General features: G+C 36.2%; 1 protein-coding gene across 1 annotated transcript; it reads left to right on the top strand.

Annotated features, from left to right (window-relative positions):
- Nucleotides 1-1,129: 1,129 nt before the first annotated feature.
- On the top strand, nt 1,130-3,019 carry LOC110878155 (GDSL esterase/lipase At4g10955). The gene is made up of 3 exons (XM_022126412.2): nt 1,130-1,315; nt 1,397-1,645; nt 2,095-3,019. The coding sequence occupies exons 1-3, from the start codon at nt 1,251-1,253 to the stop codon at nt 2,819-2,821; spliced, it is 1,041 nt and encodes a 346-aa protein (XP_021982104.1). The 5' UTR covers nt 1,130-1,250; the 3' UTR covers nt 2,822-3,019.
- The last annotated feature ends 18,034 nt before the right edge of the window (nt 3,020-21,053 follow it).

Genomic DNA, 21,053 nt, shown 5'->3' with positions numbered 1-21,053 from the left:
CGACCCGCTAAGTTCGGTTTTCAAAAAAATCATTAACCGACCCACCGGTTTTTTATTCGGTTCGGTTTTTTCGGTTCGGTTTTGTCGGTTAATTCGGTTATGGTTCGGTTCATTCGGTTTTTTCCACACCCCTATGTAGTTGTATGTCTAAATGTCTTGATGCAATGCTGCTAAAAGAATTACAATGCACTTGTAAAATGTTCCAATACAAATTAACTTATTATGATTTTATTGAAACACAACGTTGTATTTTTCTTGCTCAATTAGGAATTTAGGATAGCATTAGAAATGAGGATATATGTGAGAAGGTTGGAATGATGAATATTGAGAAGTTGAGGCAACATTATTAAGAGGTGGTTTGATACGCTGTACAAAGTACATGTTATAACATCAATAACGATCCGGTTGAGTGCGCCGCCGTATCAAAAGCTAGTTAATCTTTAAACTATAAATTTATGAATGAGCTCAGTATCAACCGATACCAAAAATCCCAAAAAATGAGTATCGGTACCGAAAATATCAGGGTTCAGTACCGGTACTGACCAATATTAGAAGGTAAAAAACGGTACCGAAAACTCTAAATGTCGGTACCAATTCTGAACTAGTACCCGGTACCATTTTCCCATCCCTATATTAATGTAACAATATCAAATATAATACGTGTTTATCTATTAATTTTTTTTTCTTAATTTCATAATTTTTTATACCCAATTCCGTATCATATGGGTTTCTTCTTTCTTTCTTCCTTTTTTTGCTTTTATTATACCGCTAGTATGTAGTATAGTATAGATTGTAGACCTAAATTTTATAAACCTTACATGAATTTAAATAACACCTAATCAAAATTCAATATATGTATTTTTAGATAAATCCATAAGTAATTATCTTATATTAGATATCGGTAGGTGGTGTCGTATAACTCAACACAAACTTTGACTTTTGAGAAGAATCTCTCTATATATATTGAAAATCCTTAAAAACGAGTGAGAATTGCAATAAAATTAAAATCAGATCATGATTTGTTATATAACATTTGAAAAAGTCAAACTGTTACTTATGTTTGTCTATTGCTACTTGCTAAATGCCAACTCACTAGCAAAGAAAGTATGCATATGCAAAGTCTAAGTCAACCCCAATTTGCTTATACTTTATATACTCCTTTGGTATTAAAAAAATATGTTGGATGATCTTAATGCATCTCAATCCCCATAAATTTCAACCTCTGAAAGAGAAGCTCAAGTTGACTGATAATGGCTTCCCAACGAGAAATTTTTGATGTTTCAGGCCCTTTGCACCTGCTAAACTCTTTCGATTGGTACATATTGTTGTTATAAACCTGAAAATTTCGCTTTAAATTGTCTAATATTCGAATAAGCGTTTAGATTTCGCTTTACAGGAGAAACACATTTCATCGGAGATCTGTTGCCGCGTGCCTCGTTCAAGGCGTTTACGTTTTGGAAAAGGATCGTCAGCGTGGAAGCAGCGGGCATGAACACGAAACTCACGCTTCGCCTTGGTGGGAACGGTTTCATTTTCAGTTGAATCATGTGCTTGTAGACGATAGTGATTTATCGTTTTTTGGAGCGATTTACGAGCTCAAATACGCACATCCGTTTTTTTATCAGTCTAGCCCGCTCCCTCCAAGGTATCACGAATAATGAAAACCCTGTAAAGTATTATGTAAAGTATTATAAAAAAATACAATAAGAATAATTACAAAGAATAACTAATTATAAAACAAATTCTACTATATTGTGTGCATATATTAAGTGTATATAAACCAATTTGTCGTTTTTTTATCGCTTTTTTTGTCACAAAACTAAAACCCTTTCTTATACGTCGGAATTTCATAAGAAATGTGTTGGCATTTTCGTTCGTAGAAAATGCGTAGGAAATTTTAATAGGAATAATAGCAGTTTTCTAGTAGTGATACTTTGTTTCTAATAGTTGTTATTGCTATTATTTCAACTCATGACTTATCATCTATATGTATTGAGATCACATTGTATTTGTATTGTATCATGATCACATGTCTATTGGTATTATATAACAATAAACCCTAACTAATATCTTCTAATATATTCTCTCTAACAGATATGTAATAGCTTTTCGTGGAACAATCTCCAGATCTCTCACCAGATCTGAAGATATGCGACTCAACTTAAAATGCGTATTCGATAACCTCGAACAAAGCCCTCGATTCCGTACGGCTTTCGAAGCTATCTCAAAAGCCGTAGCAAATGTGGGAGCTCAAAGCGTGTGGTTAGCCGGACACTCGTTAGGCGCCTCAATCGCAATGCTGGCCGGGCGAAACATGGCAAAGTCTCGATCTCAACTCGAAACCTATCTCTTCAATCCGCCTTTCATTTCAGTTCCCCTAGAGAAAGTGATACCAAACCAAACTTTGAAACATGGAGTCCGCATTGCAGGCAGTCTTGTAACTGCTGGAATCGCGACAGCAATGAAGGGTAGGAATAAGGGTCCGGAAGAGGATCCCTTTGTTGTGTTGTCCGAATGGATGCCGAATATGTTTGTGAACCCGGCTGATCCGATTTGTGCTGAGTACATTGGGTACTTTCAACATAGAGATAAGATGGACCGGATGGGTGTAGGGAAGATTGAGCGAGTCGCGACGAAATATTCGATCGGGAGTCTGGTTTCCGGAGCGATAGGGAGAGATTCGGAGCCGGTGCATCTTCTACCAACGGCTTATTTGACGGTGAATTTGAGTTCTTCTGAGGATTTTAAACAAGCTCATGGAATACATCAATGGTGGCAACCACATTTTCAATGGCAGTCTAAGCTTTACAAGTTCAAATAGGGGTTTGTTAATTCATTTATGTTTCGGTTCCATGATATGAAACATAACTGATTTAGGTGTTTGTCTTGCGATCTTGTCGAAGTATGAATAAAAAGGATAAGTTCCCTTTTTTTGCATGAAGGGTAAGTTGTAAATATATGTGGTTTTAAACAGTTTGATCATTCAGTTTGCTTGAATTTGAATAAGCATTTATCACTATTTTTTTAGTAATCCAAATCCAAATTAAATTATCCAAGTAACCAATATCAATTCAACTATCGTATCTCCAATGTAGATTGCTAAAAAACCCTTATAAACACGTTGACTCAACTCCTACGTTAGCAATGCATCAGTTCTTCTAAAACACCAAATTTCTCTTCAATGGTTCACAAATTTCTTTACAATGTTCATGTTATGGTCAGCTTTCAATTTTATTTTGAGTAAAATGTCAAAATGGTATGGTCCCTGAGTTTAGGCCACTTTAGTTCAAAAATAAAACTTTTCCACTTTAGTTCAAAAATAAAACTTTTTGTATATGAAATAAAACTTTTTGTATCTACGTCCCTGCGGTTTCATTTTTGTTGCCATTTTCATCTAATTGGCAAACTGGGTTAGAATTTTCTATTAACTTCTCCCACTTTTTGTCGTTTTCCTCTTTAATTAAAATATATTATGGCATAAAATGACGATTATACATTCATTTAAATGAGAAAAACGACAAAAAAAGGAGAAGTTAACAGAAAATCCTAACATTTTTCTACCGATTAGATGAAAATGGTAACAAAAATGAAACCTTAAGGACCTAGATACAAAAAGTTTTATTTTTAAAGTAAAGTGACAAAAATGGCCTAAACTTAGGAACCATTTTGGCATTTTACTCTTTTATTTTTCATAAGTAAATAATTTATTATATATATATCAAGTTACCTATAAAAAGTTAATTAATTTGTCATTGTAGCAACCACCAAGACATTCAATAACAAACATATTTTGATTGTGCATTTTGTCTATCGATTTCATACTATTGTTCGACGGTGATTCTTTGATCAAACATGATCATCATCACTATTTGTATTAATCGCTTCCGTTGTTGTCGACAATCCAAGCTCATCCTTCACCATGAACGACAACCCAAGAATGCGCCATGGACGAAAGCTGGTGTTTTCCGCATTACTCATGGTAGAGCTTCATGAATTGAACAACCCCGTTAAGAGGTGCTCTTATGTGAATAACCCAGATTACCTGATTTTGAAGCATTACCTCTTCAACCTACTACCCTATTATACAATGTATATGCGAAGTAAAAGTCAAACCCGAATTGTTTATTTTGTTTTTGTATTTATTCCTTTGTATAATATCATTTAAAAAAAAGTCATAGCATAGAATACATATTTTTAAATCTATGATACATATATCTTTCTAAATAGTTATTTGTCAATATTCTGGGTAATTTAAGATTAAATGCATAACAACTCTCTCATTGGTATACCTAGAAAATTAAGAGGAAGCAACAATCCAATTCAACAAGATACTCAATAAACACAAGGCGAACAAACAATTAAGAATCCCAAAATACAGAGAGTTAGAAATAAGGAACAATTGTATATTTCCCCTTAAAAAACTGTTTAATTGCGTATTTACTCAACTTAGAATTAAAATTGCATATATCCCCTTACTTAACTATTAAAATTGCATATATCCCCTTCCTTAACTAATATAATTGCAAATTTACCCATTTTGATTTATTTTATTAAAACAAGTTATATAATGACTTTTTTTACCCTTATTTTTACTAAAACTAAAAAAAAATATTTATTCATTTTTCTAGTCTTTATGAATTTTTCACAATTCTTTAAAAAAATTCATATTTATTCATTTTTACTAAAACTTAAATACTGAAATAAACCGCTAAACTAGTAAAAATGAATAAATATGTATTGATGTTTTTGACCGGTATAATAATAATAGTATTATTTTTAATATACCTGAAAATATCTTCTTTTTTAACAACAAACTACACTATTTTTAATATACTTTTATTGTTTACTAATTACTGCATTTTACAGGATTTTAACCCTTCACCTTTAGGACAAAGGAAATACACCTTATCACCATAATATATAAAAAAACGTACTTTGATTTTATATATCATAGTAAGCCTTTCTGTCACGACCCCCGACCCACCCTGGACGGAATCGGGTGCCGTGAGCAGTCCCGTGGTACCGGTGATTATTTTTGAAAAACATTGCAGCGGAATTTTCATTAGGACCGTGAGTTAGGAATAATATCAGAGTTTAGAAAACACCGGATTTTATTTAAATAGATGGGATAACTCCCTATTTTAAAATGGTAGCTTTAACAAAGATAAATTTTATTTTATAAAACAATATTTCTTTAATAAGCCAATTCTTGATGCCTTTCAGTGCCGTATCCAGCCTTATGATAATTTCCTGAAACATGTTTGAAAAAAGTTTTGTCAGCGGGAATGCTGAGTGAATTCATTCCATTTTTATACAAATATATTGTTATACCTTACAGTATTAAGGTTTTATATTTATTTGCATTTACCTTACTCAATCAGTATTTTGTCACATAATAGCAATTCCAATATAACAGCAATAATATCACTCATTGGTTTACTTTCATTCAATAGTGAATTAATCAAATAACTTATACTTTACTGTTATTCAATTTATCTATCATTAGGCAATTCCTATGACTGGGTCATATCACTGTTGATCATTCTTTCAACTAGTGACTCTGACCATATCACTTGTTCATAACACTGTTGATCATTCTTTCAACTAAGGTCTTTGGTCATATCGCTGTTGATCATTCTTTCAACTAGCGATTCTATTCATGGCACTGTTGATCATTCTTTCAACTAGTGCTTCTGGTCATTATCACTGTTGATCATTCTTTCAACTAGTGATTCTAATTATAACACTGTTGATCATTCTTTCAACTAGTGTCTTTGGACATATCACTGCTGATAATTCTTTCAGCTAGTGACTTTGGACATAATGATGTCTTATTACTTGGTCAAATATATTATTTCTAGCACCAAATCATGCAATTCAGAATAATGACATTTTATGTCAATTATTATAACTTATCAAAACATATTAATTCACTAATTGTAATATCAGTGTATAGTAACCTGACTAAAAGTATTATATTTGACTATGCACCATTTAGATTTATACATAATAATTTAATATTAAGAATAATATTAGTTGTGGTCATGCTAACCTTCTGTATAATACCTCCCATACCAGTAAAATATAATAACTTAATCACTGTAAGTATAACTGGTAACCATTTAGGATTTTAGAAAGCATTTTGTAATATAATTGTTTCACAAAAAGTGATAAAACTGTGATAAAAGAGTATGGACTCACAAACGGTGAGAAAAGAGAAATGAACTCACAGTGCAGATTTCTACGGGCAAAGTTTAGTCTACAGATAAGCCTTGATGTATTGCTGATTCAATTTAAGCAGAGTCTAGTCTATTGATTAGCCTAATTCACACAAACGGGTTTGTAACTAATACAGCAATTACGACAATTCACGAGATTAAACCTTCACAACAATTAATCAGTGCAATACTCGATAATTCAATCGGATTCACAACGAATAACAGAGCATAGTCCGAATTCGAACAGCACTCTAATATTCAAGTCGAAATCACGATGAATAATCAAAGTACAAGCTCAATTGAGCAGCACCTGGACTATCGTTGGATAGTTATAATCGATCGGACGTTGAATCGTAATAGCGATCGAGTTATTACCCTGATTGTGGCAGCGATTCGAGGTTTGTGTGTTAATTGGGGTAAACAGAGCATAACTCCGTGCCTCAGACGAATTTCTTCGTCGTTCAAACGTAGAATTTCAAGTCCCAACCTCTCCTATTTATACATGAAGTTTGACCCTGTCGCGTAGCGCGAGGGGTACCCCCCATGGGCGTCGCGCTACGCGAGTGGTAACCTATTTTTTATAGGTAGCTTCGTGTCTAAGTAGCTTAGCTGAGTTGATAAAATTGTAAAATTCTAAACGGCCAACAAGTTATTTAGATAATCGTAACTAGGGTTTTGCCCCCCCCCCCCCCCCTGAGTTTTAGGGGCCCTGATCCTGATTCTGATTGTTCTGGAAATTTTAGGGTTAGTGCAGAATTACTTGGGTTTCTCAATTAGGGTTTTCTTAATAGCTAATTACCATCCTAATTATGGATTTTAGTGACAGTTGTTACATCCTCCCCACCTTCATAAAAATCTCGTCCTCGAGATTTGGGTTATGATATTTCTGTTAGATTTATGTCATAATTTAGTTAATGGAACTGGATTTTAAGGTAAATGACACAGAGTCAAATTTTGTGAATACTAGTTGTATCAGTAGAGTTTAAAAAAGTTCAACTGAAATAGTTCAAGAAATCGATGACTACTGAATGAGATGAAATGATATAGTTTCGAATAGGACTAGGTTCAAGTCAACAGATATATGATCAAATAGATATCTGTTTACAGTTAGTGAAATGACTTTTTAGAATAAAATTCATGATCAAAAGAAAACTTACTTTGATTGGCAACTGGGGAAGACTCAGAATTGATAAGCTCAAAATAGAAGTATAAAAATGATTGTCAACTATCGAACCAAAAGGAAAAATGTGTTGACATTAACTTGCAAGGATATACTGGAATATAATAGAATTTAGTGTATCATTGTCTTAATACATAATTGCATCAAGACTGCTTTCAAATGATGAGTCAAACGAAAGATATACGTGGGTTTTGAATGATTCGTATGATTAGGATTAGCCCAAGCTACAAGTTTGTAACGACTCCGCAAGGTGTCGTAATGATTGGAATAATTTTAATAATTACGGTGCTCGAACAATTTCACCGTATAATCAACTGAAAGTTTAGATGAAGAAAACTTGGATATTTATTTCAAATAGGAGTTTCAATTGATGATGAAAAAGACCAAATGAATTACTCTAAAATTTTCGATAAATAATGAAAGAAACGTTTAAGAAGTACACCGGAATATGGTACGAATTTTGTGTACTTTTATCTTAACACATAGTTGTATTAAGACTGGTTAAGAATATGAACCAAAATTAAAATTCGTATATTAGGAGTGAAATTGAAAATAGTTCAAGCTATAAATTTATTATGACGCCACAAGGTGTCATAGTGATTGAAATAGTAGCGGTGAATGAAACGAGTTTCACCGTCAAATGAAGTAAATCAAATGAAGTAAATCCGAATGTTTCAATAAATTATTTTGGATTGAAATTGAAATAATTGAAGAAAGTTTTTCGATCGAAGATAATAAGGCAATAAGGATTACGAAACGCTCGATAGATACACGGAAATATGAAATGAATTTGTGTATCATTATCTTAGCACACGATTGTGTTAAGATTGTTTTGATAGGATAAATCAAAGCGGATTCAACATGAATGAATAATTAAACCCGTATGTAAGAGGTGCAACGAGATTAGCACAAGCTTCAAATTTGTGAAAACGTCACCACAAGGTGATCGTGACCAAATAAATGATTCAACGAAAGTGAAAACTAAACAAGTTTGGTATGGATCTGAAATAGAGGAAATATTTGACGGAATGTATTTATTTATGAACTTTTATTTGTACTAGGGTCAAATGATAACTTAACTTAGATATATATCAGTGACTACGTCTGGAATCATCTCTACTTCTTGTGTAGTAAGTGCGTATGCTAGCGCGTTCTTCTTAGCTCTGTTTGTTGTTCTAGCCTTGTTGTCAGATGCTTTGGTTAGTTTCGGGCAATATGGTTTGATGTGTCCGGTTTCCCCGCAATTGTAACAGATGTTAGTTTTCCTTCTACACTCTTCCTCTATGTGCCCAGTCATCTTGCAGAAGTCACAGTAGGGTGTGTTCCTAAAACGACATCGTCCTGAATGCGTTTTGTTACTGTTTCTGCAGATAGGTTGCTCTAATGACGGTTCAGTTTCTTTCTTCTTGAGTTCTTGGAAAATTTTCTGGGCTAATTCTTTCTTCTTGTTTTCTTCTCTTGTGCGGATTAGTCCATCTGTCAGCATGTTAGCTAGTTCAACTGCTTCCTCAATAGTCTGGGGTCTAACGGCCTTGACTATGTCTCGGATTTCGCTAACTAATCCCCAAATATAACGAGAAATTAGTACGGGTTCTGGCGAAGCCAGAGTTGGCACCATTCTTGCATATTCGAAGAATATTGTCGTATATTCACGACAATTTACATCTATCATTTTATGATTTAGGAATTTGTTAGTTATTCTTTCCTTTTCATAAGGAGGACAAAATTTTCTTTCTACTACTTCCTTGAATTCTTCCCAGTTTATGGCATAAGCCATGGTCCTTCCTTTTGCTTGAAGAATAGTATTCCACCATTCTAATGCTTCTTCCTTAAAGAGGTTAGATGCATACATCACCTTATCTTCTTTGGCACATTTGCTGATCGTAAGAACAGCCTCTGTCTTTTCCAACCATCGCAAAGCAGCCGTGGCACCTTCACTGCCCACGAACTCAGTTGGTTTACAAGCTAGAAATGCTTTGTAGGTACACCCGAGAATCCTCGTCTTCTTCTTCTTGGGAAATGGGGTTTTGGTAATATCATTATTACCACTATTATCACTATGGTTAAGACTATCGTCACGGGTATGCTTACTGCTCATAGCTTTGGTAGGTTCTATGGGATTTTTAACAGCTTTAATTATTAAGGGTAAAGCATTAGCTATTCCTTGAGCTATTAGATTTTCTATAGCATTTTTATCCAAAGGATTTTCATTATTAGCATGAACTTCTGAATTATGTGATACTTCATTCGACATCTGGATTGCAAATATTTTCACTTATTAATATCACAGGGTAATTAAACAAAATAATACCTCCAGGATATTATATGTGCATATAGACATATACATATTCATGTATAACACATAAGTTAATTTGTATTAGTTTCCTAACTTTATTGTTTAGGTATTAAAGAACACCTAATTAGCTTAAACAAGTGGCTTAACTTATACAAAGGCATCTTTTCTTATTCAACTTTTGAATGTTATCAGATGTGCTACCAGTTAATAGCAATCTCCTAACTCTTTTATTTAAGTTTAAATACAACACTTATAGGCTCAGAATAATGGCTTAGCTCTGATACCACCTTCTGTCATGACCCCCGACCCACCCTGGACGGAATCGGGTGCCGTGAGCAGTCCCGTGGTACCGGTGATTATTTTTGAAAAACATTGCAGCGGAATTTTCATCAGGACCGTGAGTTAGGAATAATATCAGAGTTTAGAAAACACCGGATTTGATTTAAATAGATGGGATAACTCCCTATTTTAAAATGGTAGCTTTAACAAAGATAAATTTTATTTTATAAAACAATATTTCTTTAATAAGCCAATTCTTGATGCCTTTCAGTGCCGTATCCAGCCTTATGATAATTTCCTGAAACATGTTTGAAAAAGGTTTTGTCAGCGGGAATGCTGAGTGAATTCATTCCATTTTTATACAAATATATTGTTATACCTTACAGTATTAAGGTTTTATATTTATGTGCATTTACCTTACTCAATCAGTATTTTGTCACATAATAGCAATTCCAATATAACAGCAATAATATCACTCATTGGTTTACTTTCATCCAATAGTGAATTAATCAAATAACTTATACTTTACTGTTATTCAATTTATCTATCATTAGGCAATTCCTATGACTGGGTCATATCACTGTTGATCATTCTTTCAAATAGTGACTCTGACCATATCACTTGTTCATAACACTGTTGATCATTCTTTCAACTAAGGTCTTTGGTCATATCGCTGTTGATCATTCTTTCAACTAGCGACTCTATTCATGGCACTGTTGATCATTCTTTCAACTAGTGCTTCTGGTCATTATCACTGTTGATCATTCTTTCAACTAGTGATTCTAATTATAACACTGTTGATCATTCTTTCAACTAGTGTCTTTGGACATATCACTGCTGATAATTCTTTCAGCTAGTGACTTTGGACATAATGATGTCTTATTACTTGGTCAAATATATTATTTCTAGCACCAAATCATGCAATTCAGAATAATGACATTTTATGTCAATTATTATAACTTATCAAAACATACTAATTCATTAATTGTAATATCAGTGTATAGTAACCTGACTAAAAGTATTATATTTGACTATGCACCATTTAGATTTATACATAATAATTTAATGTTAAGAATAATATTAGTTGTGGTCATGCTAACCTTCTGTATAATACCTCCCATACCAGTAAAATATAATAACTTAATCACTGTAAGTATAACTGGTAACCATTTAGGATTTTAGAAAGCATTTTGTAATATAATTGTTTCACAAAAAGTGATAAAACTGTGATAAAAGAGTATGGACTCACAAACGGTGAGAAAAGAGAAATGAACTCACAGTGCAGATTTCTACGGGCAAAGTTTAGTCTACAGATAAGCCTTGATGTATTGCTGATTCAATTTAAGCAGAGTCTAGTCTATTGATTAGCCTAATTCACACAAACGGGTTTGTAACTAATACAGCAATTACGACAATTCACGAGATTAAACCTTCACAACAATTAATCAGTGCAATACTCGATAATTCAATCGGATTCACAACGAATAACAGAGCATAGTCCGAATTCGAACAGCACTCTAATATTCAAGTCGAAATCACGACGAATAATCAAAGTACAAGCTCAATTGAGCAGCACCTGGACTATCGTTGGATAGTTATAATCGATCGGACGTTGAATCGTAATAGCGATCGAGTTATTACCCTGATTGTGGCAGCGATTCGAGGTTTGTGTGTTAATTGGGGTAAACAGCGCATAACTCCGTGCCTCAGACGAATTTCTTCGTCGTTCAAACGCAGAATTTCAAGTCCCAACCTCTCCTATTTATACATGAAGTTTGACCCTGTCGCGTAGCGCGAGGGGTACCCCCCATGGGCGTCGCGCTACGCGAGTGGTAACCTATTTTCTATAGGTAGCTTCGTGTCTAAGTAGCTTAGCTGAGTTGATAAAATTGTAAAATTCTAAACGGCCAACAAGTTATTTAGATAATCGTAACTAGGGTTTTGCCCCCCCTGAGTTTTAGGGGCCCTGATCCTGATTCTGATTGTTCTGGAAATTTTAGGGTTAGTGCAGAATTACTTGGGTTTCTCAATTAGGGTTTTCTTAATAGCTAATTACCATCCTAATTATGGATTTTAGTGACAGTTGTTACACTTTCTCATGTTGAGTTTAACAGTTGTAAACTAGCTTCTCATTTCTAAGAAGATAAAGGACAACCGTATAATAAGGTTTGACTTGGTTCATAAACATGAACAAGTTTTGCCATAGACGGGGCCATATTTACTTTATTTTTGTTTTTAGATTAGAGGATTTTATGCTTGAATATACGTTTGTTATTTCTTTGTTTAAATTTTATATTGCCTTGCTGTATATATTTATTTTCGTTTTTAATATTTTTTAACTCTTAAAATACTCAAATTTGTCTAATGCTGGTCAGTGTAATAGATGTCTTAATATAATTTTTTTTAAGTTTTAGTAAAAATAAAGTTAAAAAAGTCCTTATATAACTTGTTTTTAATAAAATAAATCAAAATGGGTAAATTTGTAATTATATTAGTTAAGGAAGGGGATATATGCAATTTTAATACTTAAGGAAGGGGATATATGCAATATTAATTTTAATTTGAGTAAATACGCAATTAACCAGTTTTTTAAGAGGAAATATGCAATTGTCCCTAGAAATAATAATTAGATCCCTTTTATTTTCTTTTATACAAAGAGTTAGAAATAAGAAAACAAAGATAATTGGGATCCCTTTTATTTTCTTTTATAGAAAGAGTTAGAAATAAGAAAATAAAGATAATTGAGATGCCTTTTATTTTTTTTTTATGTATTAGCCCTATAACACAAGGCAAACAAACAATTAATCATCGAAGTTAACAATTTTTGCAACTTAATTGGTTAAATATAAAAAAGTATTTTGAAGGGTATACTTGATATTTTTTTCTTTAGGGTAAACATAATTATACAGTAGATGGAAGATATAATATAAATACTTAGGTAACGTTTGGTATGCAGAAATGAGAGGTGGAATAGAATAGACCATTATGGGGGAATGAAGAAAAGAGTGTTTGGTTGGTCGATGGAATGGAATCCCCTATTTTAAAATGCATTCCATTCCTCCAAAATCATTCCATCCGTCCCCCCTGTTTTTTCCATTCCATTTCCACTTCATTCTTCATTAACAACACCACAACCCACCACCGTTGCCTCCACCCACCGGTCCACCACCACCACCACCACCATCATCCGCCGTTGTCACCCACCACCGTCGCCACCCACCACCGCCACTGCCGCCACCTGCCACCGCCACCCACCTCCATGGCCGCCACCCACTGTCGTCGCGGGCACCTCCGATAACCGCCACCACCCACCTTCGATCATCGCCGCCACCGCTGCCACCATCGTTGTTGCCACCTCCGATCACCGCTGCTGTCGCCACCCACCTCCGCCACCGCTATCAACCGCCACAACCCACCGCCGCTATTAACCGCCACCACCCACCCCCGTTACCACCTGCGACCACCGTCGTCGCCGCTACCACCTCCAATCACCGCCGCCACCCACCTTCGTCGTCATCCACCACCACCACCGTTGTCACCACCCGTCGCCGCCACCCACCATCTCCGAGGGCACCAACAATTACCGACGGCACCCACCATCGCCGCGGGCACCTTCGAGCACCGCCACCACCCTCCTTCGATCATCACCGCCACCGCTGCCACCATCGCTTCTACCACCTCCGATCACCACCGTCGCCGCCACCCACCTCCACCACCGCCATCAACTGCCACCATCCACCGCCGCTATCAACCGCCACCACCCACCGCCGCTACCACCTGCGACCACCGTCACCGCCGCTACCACCTCCGATCATCGCCACCGCCGCCACACACCTCTGCCGTCACCCACCACCACCACCGCCGCCGCTACAACTGCCACCTATCACCACCCACCATCACCGCCCATCACTGACCACCGCTATCCGATTTTATTCCTTCGTCTTTTTTTGCATACCAAACAACAAAAAAGTAATGGTTCATTCCATTTTCAGATGGTAACAAAACAAGACACGGAAAGGTAATGATCAATTCCATTACCTCTTTCATTCCATTACCTCGTTCATTCCATTCCCTCGTCCATTCCATTATCCCATACCAAACAGTTAATGGAATTGATCATTACTTTTTGTTGTTTGTTAGATAAGAAAAGACGAAGGAAAAAAATCGGATGATGGTGGGTGGTTATAGGTGGCAGTTGTAGTGGTGACGGTGGTGGTGGGTGACAGCGGAGGTGGGTGGCAGCGGCGATGGTGGTGGAGGGGGTGGGTGGTGGTGGCGGCGGCGGCGGTGGGTGGTGGTGGCGGAGGTGGGTGGCGACGGCGGTGGAGGCGGAAGGTGGGTGGAGGCGGTGATCGAAGGTGGCAGCAGTGACGGTGGGTTGTGGTGGTGGTGATCAGAGGTGGCAGCAGCGACGGTAGGTGGCGGCAGTAGAGGTGGTGGGTGGTGGTGGTAGCGATGGCGGAGGTGATGGTGATGGTGACGATGGTTGCGGTGGCAGTGGTGGTGTCGTCGGTGGGTGGCGGGTGGCGGCAGTGGTGATGGTGGTGGCTGGTGGCGGAGGAGGTGCGAGACGATGGTGGCTGGTGATGGTGGTGGGTGGTGGCAACGATGGTGGGTTGTGGTGTTGTTAATGAAGATGAAGAGGAAATGGAATGGAAAAAAACAGGGGGACGGATGAAATGATTTTGAGGGAATGGAAGGCATTTTGGAATGGGCGATTCCATTCCACCGAACAACCAAACACTCTTTTCTTCATTTCCTTACAATGGCCATTCCATCCCCCTTCTCATTCCTGCATGGTCTTGTTTTCAATGTGGGTTGTTGTGTCCATTGCCCGAATGTGCCAGAAACGGTGGAACACACCTTTCTAGACTGCAAAAACGCGAAAACACTATGGAGATTGATGTCCTTATAAGTTGGTTGGGACTTCACCGGTTTCTCTAGATGCTTAATCAGATCATAGAGGACGCTTCGGGTCAGAGGAACAAAATTCAGCTCCGCATGATGTTCAGGACCATCTGGATGCTTTGGAGAGACAGGAACGAGAAGGTTTTTAGGAGTATAAAGAGGTTGCCTGAGAGAATTTGTGAAGAAATCGTTACTACTCTCTTTCAATGGATTACAACCAGGTCTAAATACATCGATTGGAGCTGGGGGTTTCTGACCCGTTTAGCTGCTGCATTTAACTTCTTTTTTTTTTTGTTGTCTTTTGTTTATGCCTTTTGCTTTCCTTCTGTGTTTCCAGTGTTTTGCTGGAAGGCCTTGTGCCTCTTGTGTTTTTGCATCAATATATTAAAAAAAAAACCTGAAGCAACCATTTTAACTTCTAAAGAAAAATGATTTAAATTAAACTGGGCTTAGGACAATGAGCCGAATGAATTAAAGAAATGGAATGCATGGAGCGGCCCGCATGATTTACAAAAGTCACAAAACCCAAATTACAAAAGTCACAAAACCCAATGATTTATTATGGTGTGCAAGAGCCTTACCCAATACTCCAATAGTGTAGTAGGCCATTATAAAATGAATCACACAAAACCTTTCAAAAGATTCTTCAATGGAAACCATGCATCCCACATCATCTATCATATTAACCATTAGGGATAGTTAAGGTTCATATGTGTCTAGGCTTTTTTTTAAATTGAATCTTTATACATGATTGGTGGATTATCTGTTTCTAAAAAGCCATGATAGATGTTTAACTATTACCCATGCATGATAGATGTTCATATTATATGTGAATATTACCAACATGCATCTCTATTATTACCATAATATACCATGCATTGTTATTAGCAACAAGAAGTTATTGGTCATGATTGAATTAGGCATGATGGAATTATTAAGTGATGTTCAGATGTTGCGCCCCCTCCCGCCCCCACTATGTTACGTCCCTGTATAGAATTAACTTTTAGGCATCATTGTTTGATGTTTATATAGGCGGATATTGCTCATAACATGTCTTTTTTATAACACAAAATGTTAGTCTTTAAGGACATATGATTTGATGTTCATATATGCAGATCTCCTTAGACCATGTGTAGTGGTAGAGGGTTATAATGCTCCCACCATGGGGCATTATATGACACGTGGTGTCCTAGTCAAGAAGGGGGCATTATAGCAAAAGTGGCGTAGTGGGGCATTATGCCAATAACCCCCATTCAATCATTTCACAATCATTTCACAATTATTTTTTTTAATTTAAAACATAAAAAAAAAACTTCATTAATTTAAAAATAAAATTACATTACTTGAAATAAAAATAAAAAAAAACTGAAAAAAAAACAGAAAATAAAAAAAAACTGAAAAAAAAAACTGAAAAACAGAAAATAAAAAAAACAGAAAAAATAAACTTAAAAAAAACAGAAAAAATAAACTTAAAAAAAATAACATGATCTAGAGTCCATATTTTTCTCTAATTTTTTGGCGACGCATTTGCGCAAGGATCAACGCATCGCCTTGTAGGTGGTCGATAGGTTTGGACAAAAACTCGATGTCCTTTTCCATTTGCCTCGCCTCTTGCATCTCGTTAAATTTTTTGGTTTCGGCCATTCGTTCCTTCATAATCTCATAACGTTGGTGGCCGAGGTCGCGAATGTCTTGGAGACGACGGTTCATCTCCTCGAAATCTTCCTTTAACTCGAGATTGGAAGACGACTCGACCGTTTTTTTCCCGGTTCCCTTTCTTCTACCGGTGGGTCGGACGAACTCTTCTTGAATTCCCTCATCAACGTCCACCGCCTCATTTAAATCAACATTGCGGGCATCCGATGTCGGAGTTGACGGGTCAACGGAGGATGATGTTTTTGACCTTTTAGCCCGACGTCTACTACTAGACGTCATTGGATTAACTACCGCCCACTTTGGACTTTTTCGTAGTAGCTCCCAATACTTGTAGTACGTGAAAGGGCATTTTGTCCTCTCGAACTCCTCCAAACTCTTCGTTAAAACACCCACGTCACCTTCACCGCTCGGCCGATTATCGTAGTTACGTTGGAAGACTTCTTGGAACGCATGACACTTGTTGTTGATGTCGGTCCATTTGCTAGAAATTGAATCTTTGTCCCGATATTCGCCTTGCCCCCACGTGCTAAAGAATAGTGCTCGAACCCTATCCCAAAAAACCGGGCCCGTTTGAAAGTTTGCTACAAAAATAAAAAAAATAATAAGTACTATGTTAAAAATTAAAGTAACAAAATAAGTAAATAAAAATTTATATAAAATAGTTACCGGTCTCTTCGTCCTCCGAAATGTCGACAAACGCCCGAGTCAACGCGAATTCCTCTTCCTTCGTCCATTTAATGATATTTTTTGTACGCCGCGGTGCGTCCTTATCCTTCTTCTTATGCGACCTTTTGCCGCGTTTCGATGTTTCTTGCACCGGTTCGGGTTGGGTCTCCGGTACGACTTCCACATCGGGTTCGGCTTCGGGTTGTGACGGTTGAGACCCGCCGGCTTGACCATAGCCGAAAGTGGGAGGAACAAACGGAGGGGCGCCACTCAAGTAAGCCGCGTAAGTTAAAAAGCTCGGGTCCATGTCTTGAAGGTTGTACGGGGTTTGCGGTTGGGTTGTGTTCGGGTTTGTGGGTCTTGCGGGGACACCAAAAGGAGGGCGGTATGGATGCATGATTGTATAAAAATTAGAAGAAAGTGGGTTTTTTTTTATAAAAATTAGAAGAAAGTGGGAGAGAAAGTGGGAGAGAAAGTGAGTTTTTTTATAAAAAAGGTGTGAATGTGGGGTATATATTTATAGTTGGAATATTTTAAATTAAAAAAAAATAATAATAAAGAATGTTACCGTTTGACAACGGTCAAAAAGTGGGCCCCCTCTCATTTTAAGTGTTTTAATTAAAACGCCGGAGGGTTTTTTTCTCGAAAATCACGCCCCAAAACGCCCCCTGTAATGGGGGGTTGGGCGTTATTGGGCGTTATTTAGCAATTTTTTTTTTAAAAAAACACCCCACTACGAGCGGTCTTACAATGAATCGTTAGTTATGATGGATGTTTGTTTTGATGTAATAATTAACATTGACTTAATAAACGAGCTCTAGCCTGGACTTAAGGTACCATAATTAATTACGGTCACCGGTCTAAAAAAAAATCCTATTTTTTATATAATATAATATAACTTTATTACATATAAATAATAATAATTAATATGTTGCTTCTATGGCAGATTTACCTAAGGACTAGGAGGTGTAATTCCCCTACTCGAGAATAGCTCGTATATTTTTTTAAAGAAATTTAAATTTAGAAAACTCGGCTCCGGTAAATTACCTATATAATAAAATTAGACTTGAATGAATAGTAGTAATAAAAATAGAATACCTATATATTAAAAACACACTTCAATGAGTAGTAATAAAAATAGAATTGAATAAAAACACACTTGAATGAGTAGTAATAAAAATAGAATTGAATAAAAACACACATGAATGAATAGTAGTAATAAAAATTACCTATATAATAAAATTAGACTTGAATGAATAGTAGTAATAAAAATAGAATACCTATATATTAAAAACACACTTCAATGAGTAGTAATAAAAATAGAATTGAATAAAAACACACTTGAATGAGTAGTGCTTTTAAATCCACAGAAAAGGACTGCCTTTACATAATGATTATGCTATTCACCCTAAATTCTTTTAAAGCAAATTACTCTGTAAGGATACTCTTAAAGGTTTAATGATTCACGTCATTTTATCTTTAGGTTTTATATAAAATACGAATCAAGATGTTAAAAAAATGGTAAGTAGAAGCTTTAGTTGGATAACAAAAAAGGCCCCACATTTTTTACATTGTTTTGGGTCCTCAAAACTGACCGGGCCGTCCCTAAGTGTATATAAAAAAAATAATTAATGTGTATTTGAAAAGTAACTAAATAAACTTAAGCTCTCTTAAGTTAAAGTGGTCGAGCTCAAATTTAGTTGAGCTCAAACTCAATTTGTTCAAACCCCTAAGAATAATGTAGCATGATTCGATGATTGTGTCTTAACCAGGGGCGTAGCTTAGGCTACCCCTGAGGGGGCATCCGCCCCCCGAACTTATTGATACGTAGTGTTATGAATAGTACTTTCATATAGGTATATACGCCCCCCCCCCCCCCCCGGTTTCGGAAAAGATGAGTGGGGAGGGGGGGGGGGCTTCGCCAATGGTCTTAACATGATTTTAGAATGAATCTCCAACATACAAAATGCTACTTTCAATAAATAATTGTCATTAGATGTTGATGTTTCATCCTTGTTAAACCATTAGGATTGAAGATGAAAATGACACATAGTCGAGACCACATAGGAAAAACAACTAAATATGCATTTAGGATCATGCTAAGAGTACTACTAGGCAAACTTGACTTTACCTAAGACTATCTCCATGCTTGTGGCATCGGTCATTGGTTATAGTTGAATTGAAGGTTATAATTGAGTTGAATTGTAGTACCCTAACGTCTCTTTCTGCCATCCATGGATAATGGAGCGTCTTGTTAAACCACTAATAAGTTATAGGAAATAAAGACATAAGGGTTGTGTTAAAAGCTACACCCAAAATTGTTATATTGACACCCTCTGTACTATACTTATAGCCATATACGGTTTTCACAAACTCTTGGTCCATAATATCATATAGCATCGTGTCATGTCGTATAGCATCGTATAACACCGTGTCGTATAGTATCGTATAATATAGAATAGTATCGTATAACACTGTGCCCTATAGTGTCGTATAGCATCGTGTTGTTTAGTATCATATAGTTTGTTTGGGAAGGTCGTCGTTTGGAGTATGTTCATGAAAAAAATTCATGTGTGAGGCAGAAGTTTTACCACAATAGGCATCGTATATAATAAAAATTAAATGTTTACTTAATTTTTTATAAAACTTGCTAGTCGATAAATATTGTATTAAAATGTTTGTAAATAAAACTAGGTCTATAAGCCCCCATATAGGTCTATATTAGGCCTATACGCAACATATGTAAAAAAATAGGTCTATAAGCCCTAATATAGGTTTATAAAAGGCCTATACAAGGCAGAACTATACGCCACATATAAGAATATACGTGATGTATAAGGTTAGCCGCCAGACATATTCTGATAGCATTCCCTGAAACATTCTGTTGGTACAAGGTTGTACCGTATACGCCACGTATAATTTAATACGGTGACGTATAGGGTTACGCTTACGAGTGTGTAGGTAATCACATGGGGTGTTCTGGTATCTCCCCCAAAAAATAAAAACTTATAATTTTAACCGTTATATTTTGCCTCACCTAAGAATTCGTATGGAGTTAATTGCCCGGATGGTCTCTGTAGTTTTACGTTTTTTCACGTTTAGTCCCCACCTTTTGAAAATAGCAGGTATGTTCCCTATGGTTTGTCATTTTGTTACTCGAATAGTCCCTGAGTAGATGTCAGTTAGTTTGGAAATTGCATGTATGCTCCCTATGGTTTGTCATTTTGTTACTCGGATAGTCCCCGGAGTAAATGTTGGGGGACTATCCGAGTAACAAAATGACAAACCATAGGGAGCATACATACTATTTTCAAAAGGTGAGGACTAAACGTAAAAGAACGTGAAACCACAGGGACCATCCAGACAATTAACTCAATTCGTATGGGTGTACAAATGTTGTATGATTCATCTGATATAGTGCGGAGGCACAATATATAAAAAGAATACTCTAAAAATTGATACATTTTTGAACGAATAAAACTACTATATCAATATCCATTTGATATAGTGGGGAAGCACAATATAATAAAAAGAACATACTCTAATAATGGGCGGAACCAGAGGGAGGTCAAGAGGGTCTGTTGACCTTCCGGTCACCGGAACTTTTTGAATTTTTATTTATAAATTTTGAGTTTTTGAAGAACAAACTTAGAGATGGATCCCCTAATTTGAACGAGTATAGAATATAAGCTTATGATGACCCCCTAACTAAATCGTTCTGGTTCCGCCACTAACTCTAATGAAAATTGATAAATTTTTAACGAATAATATAAAACTATTATATCAAGTCACTATTATAGGAAATTTCTAGAATTTTCAAGTTGAGTCCCGAAGTTAAATGTCTAAATAA

Source organism: Helianthus annuus, chromosome 9 (genome assembly GCF_002127325.2).
Source record: "Helianthus annuus cultivar XRQ/B chromosome 9, HanXRQr2.0-SUNRISE, whole genome shotgun sequence".
Classification (NCBI taxonomy): domain Eukaryota; kingdom Viridiplantae; phylum Streptophyta; class Magnoliopsida; order Asterales; family Asteraceae; genus Helianthus; species Helianthus annuus.
The sequence above is the reverse complement of the archived record's forward strand: the minus strand, read 5'-3'. Positions and strand labels throughout refer to the sequence as shown.

What these genes read in the sequence shown, in the direction of transcription:
- LOC110878155 (XM_022126412.2), top strand. Translation starts at nt 1,251, where the DNA reads ATGGCTTCCCAACGAGAAATTTTTGATGTTTCAGGCCCTTTGCACCTG. An exon ending in CTGCTAAACTCTTTCGATTG is followed by an intron (nt 1,316 to 1,396) that starts GTACATATTGTT and finishes TTCGCTTTACAG; the next exon opens with GAGAAACACATTTCATCGGA. An exon ending in TCTAGCCCGCTCCCTCCAAG is followed by an intron (nt 1,646 to 2,094) that starts GTATCACGAATA and finishes TCTCTCTAACAG; the next exon opens with ATATGTAATAGCTTTTCGTG.